The sequence below is a fragment of the Ruditapes philippinarum genome, unplaced genomic scaffold (assembly GCF_026571515.1).
Source record: "Ruditapes philippinarum isolate M1 unplaced genomic scaffold, ASM2657151v2 ctg9251_1_1_1_1, whole genome shotgun sequence".
Taxonomy (NCBI): domain Eukaryota; kingdom Metazoa; phylum Mollusca; class Bivalvia; order Venerida; family Veneridae; genus Ruditapes; species Ruditapes philippinarum.
In genome coordinates this window covers 1299-10415 of record NW_026857408.1, presented here as the reverse complement: position 1 = coordinate 10415, position 9117 = coordinate 1299, and the positions used below count along the sequence as shown (strand labels likewise).

Here is a 9117-nt window from a genome sequence, read left to right as displayed (position 1 = left end):
TCCAGTGCTTCCATACATCTGCCATACTAAATAGTGATATTTTCTGCGTAAACTTGTGTGTTTACTTTAATTTTTTACTCGGAATTATTCAGAAAATGGTATTGAATCATTTTCTTAATAAGAAATAATTGTTTTATGTTTGACCTTTTCCGGTCTCAGGTCTTCAACGGTCACCAGTTTCCAAAGACCTTCTTCTATATTTATCGATTATTGTCAACTATATTCGTAATACAAACGTTTATTTATCCCAATGTTGGAAATAGTTAAATGAAATATCTTTTTATCATTAAAAATGTTCCCCGCAGGAAACCATTTTACTTGTCTGTAATAACCACGGAAACAAAACGGATTGAAAGTAGTTCTACCACGTGGTTTCAGATGTAAACAGAAACATAGATAATGTAAAACGAATGTATATATTTGACATCTAATGCCTGTTCAGGTACTCTTATGCTTAAAAATATGACTGACAACAATTTGTAATTAAATTATATGCCTACTGATGTTCAATTTTAAACAAATTCGACTGAATGTCAACAGGTTGGTTTTTTGTGCTTTCTGTTTCAACAACCATAATAATTAATATATAAATAATGTACTGTTTGCTTTTGTACCATGAATTCACTTATTTTAGGTGGACTTTAACTGCATATATTGGAAATAAACTTGTCAACAACTCTCAGCATTAAATTACTATTAGTTTACATGTTTATTTTCTTAGCGTAGGTTAGACCGAAATACCGCATCCGTTCTGTGTATTAATACTATTGTGTTCCAGGTCCTTATCCGAAGACTGACGGAAAGGGCCGAAAAGTTGTGATTGACCCTAGGAGCTGGGGATAGCTTCCTCGCCATTATACCATAGAAGCTGGGGATAGCGTCCTCAAAATTACACTCGTGTAGGTGGGGACAGCTTCTTCACAATTATATCTGGCGTAAAACTTGAAAGGCAAGTTATACTTGGCAAGAGGTGAAGGGTGAGTGGATCAAAATCAAAACATCAACCACTCGGCAAATGAGACTTTTTTGACATCTGTACCTAGCTACCAAACAAGACGATATATTCAGCATTACTGTTTGTTTGTTTTTATGTTTTAGTTTGACTACACTGGTCTAACTACATGTATATATGTTGATGTCAGATACGTCCATTTATCAGTACATCTCAATCATTCATGCGAACTTCATATATGAGACTTTTTTTATACTGTATGCATTCAGAAAAACAAACTGTCAAGTTATATTTAAGCAATCATATCTTAATGTTGACATAAACATGTACAAAACAAACAAAATAATAATTTAATTATATGTTCCGTCAAGTTTTGTTCTTTCCATCAAAATTTAATTTCTCATAACATGTCTTAATTTCATGATGACAATGGATTTTAGTTCTAAAATGTATATCTATTCGGTAAAGTGTGTGGGTTAACTTTTGACCTAGTCCCATGCTGTCAAAACTTAATAGATAAATGATATTCTATTGCTTTGAATAAATGAATAATGTTCTTTCACCTAATGAAGTTCATCAACACACACACAAAAATACATTCCATATTCAGAAAAGTAGATAATTTTTCTTTTCATCTACGTAAGCACTATCCAAAATGAGTAATACACGAGGAGTGGTATAAATTATACCTCACTATACCAGTATTAATCGTGAAATAAATTCCCATATCACATGTAAAAATATGCAATAAATTTTGTCTAAGATCTGATATTGCACATTCAGCGCATAATTTATACTATATATAGCAAAACTTATAGTATATAGCATAATTTATTGATTAATTAAATCACATAATAATGATTACTTAAATAACCCTTTATACTACACTATATATTTTGTAAAAATAATACACATATGACACAAATTCATAAACAAAACTCAAATTTTCAATTAAATATTGCTTTTTATTATACAGTTTGATGTAAAATTAGGCACTGCATGTCCACCAATGATTTTGATTTTCATAAATTTTGAAATGCACTTGTTTACAAAAGAATTTAAAATTGCATCAAGCGGTTCCTGGCTTCTGTTGCCAATAAGGTGACGATTGTGGCTGGGCAGGTAGAATTGATGAAAAGTCCACGTTAGCAAAGTATTCGAGTCGGTGACTGAAAAAAATATAATAATATTTTCGTATTATTTAGTTTCTTCATTGTGACAGTCAATACCATATGTTTACAAAAATAATAATGTGAAAACTTCAAATGATAAGGGTTACACATGTATGCAATATCTACCGTCAACATCCTAGGAAGAATTCAATATTTACATATGTCAATGTTTTATATCAAGAATTCCAAAACATCCCTATATGTTTTCATATGTCCGTTAACCTTCAGTGGAACACCACTACTTTTGTGCCCTTCTAGGAAGAGCTACAGCGGCGTATGGCCCTCAAATAAAATAGAACGTGTATGCCCTAGCTTAAAGGAACATAATGCTTCAGAAATCATATTTTTAAGTGTTTGGAATTGTCAAACCAGTGTTAAATAATGTTTCAATGTGGAATTCAGAGCATGTAAGATGTATTACAACTGATGAAAATAGCGCTGAATGTGAAGTCACGTGTCATAAACGTAACAAAATGTAAGCACTTCCATATAAAACTAGAAATGTGTCATCATGCCACGGATGCCCCCGCATGCAGCCAAAATTTCAGATGGTGCATTAATTATTTTTTTCATTTTAAGTTCAAAGCCCTTAAAACTTTTCAATGTTAACACAAACCATTTCCATACAATGTTCAAGGCACTGAAATTATTCAGTCTTAACCTTTTAGAAATAGCATATTGCATATTTGCAGCCAAAATAATGGCTAAAAGAATGAGTGGTGAAACTGAAAGTTCAAAATTTTTCCAACATTCAGGAAAGATAAGTTTGTCTAAAATCATTGAACCACGACCAAATTCAAACTTAAACTGCTTATTTCTAAGATGTATCTGTATTATTTTCAAAGTGAAAGAGACAAACTCTGCCAAAAAATCATCAAACCATGACCAAATTCCAACTTGACCTGCCCATTCCTTTGACATATCCATATGTCAAATTAAAGTTGAATATGTGACACTGTTGGGTAGATAATGAACAGAAACTGTAAATTTCATATTATTTTCAAAGTGAAAGGGGCATTACTCTGCCAAAAATCATTGAACCATGACCAAATTCAAACTTGGCCTGGGCATTCCAAAAACATATCCATATGTCAAATTTGAGTTGAATGTGTTGTACCATTGGGAAGATAATAAACGGAAACTGAAAATTTCATATTACTTTCAAAGTGAAAGGGGCATAACTCTGCCAAAAATCATTGAACCATGACCAAATTCGAACTTGACCTGTATTTTTTCATGACATATCAATATGTCAAGTTTGAGTTGATTGTGTTGTACCATTGGGGAGATAATGAACCGAAACTGAAAATTTCATATTTTTTTCAAAGTAAAAGGGGCATAACTCTGCCAAAAATCATTGAACCATAACCAAATTCGAACTTGACCTGTATTTTCTCATGACATATCCATATGTCAAGTTTGAATTGAATGTGTCCAACCGTTCTTAAGATAATGAACGGAAACTGAAATTTCATATTATTTTTAAAGTAAAAGGGGCATAAATCTGCCAAAAATCATCGAACCATGACCAAATTCGAACTTGACCTGTATTTTCTCATGACATATCCATATGTCAAATTTGAGTTGAATATGCCCAACCGTTCTTAAGATAATGAACGGAAACTGATGATGACGGAATGACAGAATGACGGAAGGACGGAAGGACGGAAGGATGGAAGGACGGAAGGACGGAAGGACGGAAGGACGGAATGACGGAACAGGGTAACACTATATGCCCCGGCCATTACATGGCGGGGGCATAAAAAACTAATTCACTATACTAGTAATTACACCATTAAAATTTTGCTGACAGAGCAAAAAAAGCAAAAGACAGAAGTTCATCCTTTTGGCAAATGAGTATTTCTTTGAAACTGTAACAAGATTCCAAAAATGAAAAGTATTTGAGAAATAAAAACTGATAGCATTTCTGAGGCATAGAGCAAATTTTAATGTGGCTTGGCAATGATGGTTACAATCATTACATAAAATCATCATGTCTTATTAAACATAAAAATTCACTTCTGTTTACTTTAAACTACAGAGAAATCACTTACAAGTCTGGCTGGTCACCTGGTACTGCCATGTAAGCTTCATACTGTCTGTTATCACCCGATCCATGAATTGCATAAGCGTTAAATTTAGACACATTTGGCGGGAAATAATCTGCAGGTATAACAGCCGTACCTGTCCATTCTGAACCAGAAATTTTGCTTGTAAATAATAATGGCAGTTTGTCCTAAAAGAAATAAAGAAAGAGATATCTAAAGAAGTCCCTTCTATCCAAAACAGCTAACTTTTAAACACAATCTTTTTTCAAATATGGCGAGAGCAAACACCTCTGAACCAGAAATAATCATACATAAATTGTAGAATTAAAACATATCAATGATAACGATAATTGTGATCAGCATCATTAATAAACTTTGTCACTGAAAGTGTCAATTTAAACACATAATGTCCCTTATGGTTACAATCATTACCTAAAATTATCATGTCTTGTTGAACATACAATTTCACTTCTTTTTATTACTTTAAATTACAGACTTTCAAGTCTGGCTGATCACTTCATATCTAATAACCTTCACATTAACCAGTCCCTTTGGCAGCAAGGTCTAAATGCCTTATATCTGCCAAGCAAAGTAGTATGCTCAATTCACTCCAAAGATCTGGTCCTTTACTCTATTAGAAAGTTATCTAGAAACCTCACTTCTTTTCTAGCCTTTCTGCCAAACCTGGGATAAAGACGCTGAACACAACACATCGCACAATGTAGCCGCGATACTTCCAACATGATTATTGGTAATCAGCAAGGTGTTCCAAAATGTTTTATAGTATAACCTCTACCAAGAAAATTGAAAATGACTAGTGTCACGTGACACAAAACGTAACAAAATAATTAATCCATTGACCTACCTTTATCATGTTTCTTCTACCGTCTAACATCAGGACTATATGTTGACCATGACTGAAATATATAGGTTAGGATAGAAGACAAAATATTGCAAATTTACTTAATTTTGATTATTATGATGAAAATGTACATTGAAAAATGAATGAGTTAAAAAATATGTACTGAAATTGAGATAGCATTATTTATGCAAAATTTTATACATTTTATCTTTATAACTGTTACAGTGACATATTGGAAATTTTTTGGAAAATTCATGTGAAAATTTCCTCCTACTAAGTCAATGTTTTAGGGTGTGTTTTTTGTTGTTGTTTTTTGTGTTTTTGCTTTTGTTGTTTTTTTGTTTGTTTTTTTGGAAACACCATCAATATATGAGCCGTGTCACGACAAAACCAATGTAATGGGTTTGCTACCAGCATGGATCCAGACCAGCCTGCGCATCCGCGCAGTCTGATCAGGATCCATGCTGTTTCGAAACCCATTATGTTAGTTTTGTCGTGACGCGGCTCATATGTGTTCCTGGATGATCACCTGAATGAAATTGGTTGGTTTTAATCAGTTTGTTACATTTCCCAAACTTTTCAATTTTGAAGGAATTGGTTTTTGGTGATAAAACTTTGAGAGTAAGAAATCACTGCCTCAATAGCCTAAATTATGTTTAAAGTAGAATGTTCATAACATGTTTTATTTCACATTGAAAAAGTTTTTTGAGTGCACTCAATGTCTACCTTTATATTTACGTTAACTAAGAACAACCTCTGACACCTGATTCAGGGTATCTTTTCTTTGGCCTAGTGGTCTACAGCATTGTTACTAGTACATTGAATTTTTGCTTATAATTGGGCGGTCAGAGGTTCAAATCCCAGCCATATATGGGGATCTTTTCAGATGCATTCAACATTGGCATCATTCTGTTACAAACATGCTGTTGTTGTTGTTGTTGTTGTTTATAGGACACAATTGTCTCAATATTTTGACCTTAATTTTCATACAAGTCAAAAGCTTGAATGGTTTACAATTCACAAACCAGACATTTTTGGGTTTTGAAATGTAAGAAGATACATGTAAAAGCACATAGTTTTCATGTACTTACGGACAGAGCTCAACTTCCAAATATTTTCCAGAATCAGATAAAAAGAAAGCCTCTACAACTGTAAAAAAAATAATTAGGCATTTGTTAAATTAGTCCATACTTGTATAAACCTTCTTCATCAACAAGGTCCTAAATTACAAGTTTTAATTAAATGCTATCAAAAATGTTCAAAATACTTAAATATCTTATATATAAAATTTTGAAAATCAAGGGATATAATACATTTTCCCTTGTCAAATTTGTAAAACATAGAATTACTTCCCTTACACAAAATCAACATTATCCATTACATGCTTGTATATATTAACCCTTACCACTATTTTTTTTAAATGGACTTGTCTGTCTTTCAATCTGGACAAAACCATTTATCATTTTTAGGGAAAATTTTAAAATGTCTACTGATTGAATAGCCACCAGTGCAGATCATGATTAAGAGGTTAATACACGGCAGGAGAGGGCCGGAAGGTGATAATCGGCCCGCAAAATGAATAATGGACCAGAGGGCTTTAGCCCGAGGGCCATTATTCATTCAGGGCCGATTATCACCTTCCGGCCCTACGCTGACGTGTATTAATGTCTTTTATACACTTGGTAGATCTAATAGTAGCATTTCAAAAAAAAAAATAATAAAAATATAATCAAAACAAATAGACTTTGAAGTTCTTTCGTTGAAATTCTTGTCTACTCTTCTACTGTTCTGTACAGAGATGTTTTCTGTTTGTGTGTTCAAAGCAGTAGAACCAAGAAGCAAGTTTTAATTTTCATTTTTTTCGGAATGAATTTGTCGTATTATTTCTTCAAATTCAATAGTAACAAAATGTGTTTGTACTAAATACGCTTAAGGTCTCATAATAAAAATAAAGCGATTCGTGCTGACAACCTACTTTCACTTTTACAGTTAACTGTTTGATGACGTTAAATGTGACATCATTGTTTCAGTTTGTGCACGTGCACATGTTCTGCGGGCTGATAACTAGTTCTCGGCCCCGGGCCGCAAACTCATAATAGGTCATGTGACACTCATAATCAGTTGAAATCATAGGCAATTTTGTTACTATATATAGTAACAAGTGTATTAACAGACAGTATGGATATGCCAGCACTCAGATCTGCACTGGTCGCATGCAGGTTAAGGGTTTAATTAAAAAATTAAATACCTTCATAATCCCATAGTTGTGGAAATGGCTGCCCTACTGGACCATTTGGTGCCGGTGGATCATTGTAGAAAGGGGCTCGAACACTTAAAACAACTTCATTTGACACTCCTTTACTTAAATAGATTTCCGCTTTTTGGTGAGACAGATCTTTGCCGTCCCAGGACTTCCCAATTGTAAATGCTAGACCTAGCCTAGAAAATAAAATAACAATGTTATTACAAAATATTGATCTGAGTATATCCTGACAGATTAATTAATACATTTTAAGTAAAATAACAGAAATAACTAACATAAATTAACACATTTTTAGAGATATTTTTCAAGAATTTGATTCATTACCTGTCAACCATTTTGAGTTTTAAAACTGTTATGGCAATCCTAGTGAAAGATAAACAGATAAACTATCAGCTAACTATGTATATTGTCATATTGTTATATTAAAATAGAATTGATATCAAATATGTTAGAAACAATGGCGACGTGATGTTTACAAATAAGATTAAATTATTTAATCTTATTTAAAATTGGTCAACCTACATTAAACGATGGGCATTAGATATATTTGTATCTAAATATAATTATCCCCAATACTAATGTAAACTTAGCATCATCCAGAATACACAGGCTTACAACAGATTAAGTCCTGACATCATAATCAAATTTGCTAAATAACATCTAATTTAAAGGTACTCCACTGAGGTCAAAAAGCCCTTAAACATAAATTTTGAAATTCTTGCAAAGATGAAGTAATGTACTTAAAATGGAAAATCTGCAAAATATACTCAGAGCTGGGACATCTTTGTTCCAGCTTATGATTAAATTGTCTTTGAAAATGGATATTTTGCACATTTTAGCACAGACGCTTGGGGGGTCAGATCCTACCCCCCAATGTCATACGCCTGTGTAAACCCTCTATCAAAAATATATAGTTTTATAGTTGTAATAGATGTCTCATTCATGTTTAAATATTAAAATAGTTTTGATAGAGTGTTTACAGGTGCGTATGATCACGTTGGGAGCAAGATCTGACTCCCAAGCGTCTGTGCATTTTAGACCAGTTTTTAAAGTGAAAAGCGTTGCAACGCTTTTTCATTTTTACAATAAAAATAATTATTTCGGGAAAACAAAGTGAAAGAACGATGTGAAATTTTGCACACAAGCTATTTGTCCGGACCTCTATCAAATGGTAAACATGCCTGGAGTTCTTTCATGTCAAAATCCCTTTATTAAATTATTTATTAAACGAATTGCACTTGACTTTGAATACCTGTCCCTTGTCCATACTTTAAAAGCCTTGTATAAAATAAGTATTGCTGATGACACCGACAAAACAGTTAGAAGTCTGCGATTAATTCCCATATCTAGTTTACGCACGTCAATTAAATTACAGGTAAATGGCGTCAATAAATATAAGGGAGGTAATAAATGTAACACAATAAGACTATAGGACGCTATTTCTGATAGGGCAAAATTAACTACTAATATTTGTTTTATTTATTATTAATATGAATGATATTTTAATTTGGATAAACTGTTATTTTATATATATTTATTTATATATATATATCTTATTATGTAACTGTGATCTATGCTGTTGCTAAAATAAAATAAATAAATAGATGACACCGACAAAACAGTTAGAAGTCTGCGATTAATTCCCATATCTAGTTTACGCACGTCAATTAAATTACAGGTAAATGGCGTCAATAAATATAAGGGAGGTAATAAATGTAACACAATAACACTATAGAACGCTATTTCTGATAGGGCAAAATAACTACCTGACTGCATAATGTGCCGTTCCTACAAATATAATTTTTGACCTTGCATACATT

General features: G+C 32.6%; 1 protein-coding gene across 2 annotated transcripts; it reads right to left on the bottom strand.

Moving 5' to 3' along the window:
- Positions 1-1295: 1295 nt before the first annotated feature.
- LOC132749641 (UPF0462 protein C4orf33-like) lies at positions 1296-8693 on the bottom strand. 2 transcript variants are annotated; one of them, XM_060739488.1, is made up of 6 exons: positions 7622-7753; positions 7283-7473; positions 6126-6183; positions 5038-5089; positions 4179-4360; positions 1296-2121 (listed from the first exon to the last, which is right to left on the bottom strand). In XM_060739488.1, the coding sequence occupies exons 1-6, from the start codon at positions 7630-7632 to the stop codon at positions 2022-2024; spliced, it is 594 nt and encodes a 197-aa protein (XP_060595471.1). In that variant the 5' UTR covers positions 7633-7753; the 3' UTR covers positions 1296-2021. The 2 variants fall into 2 exon arrangements, with proteins under 2 accessions (XP_060595471.1, XP_060595470.1); XM_060739487.1 differs by lacking the exon at positions 7622-7753 and adding an exon at positions 8550-8693 and having other exon boundaries at positions 1298-2121.
- Between the last annotated feature and the right edge of the window lie 424 nt (positions 8694-9117).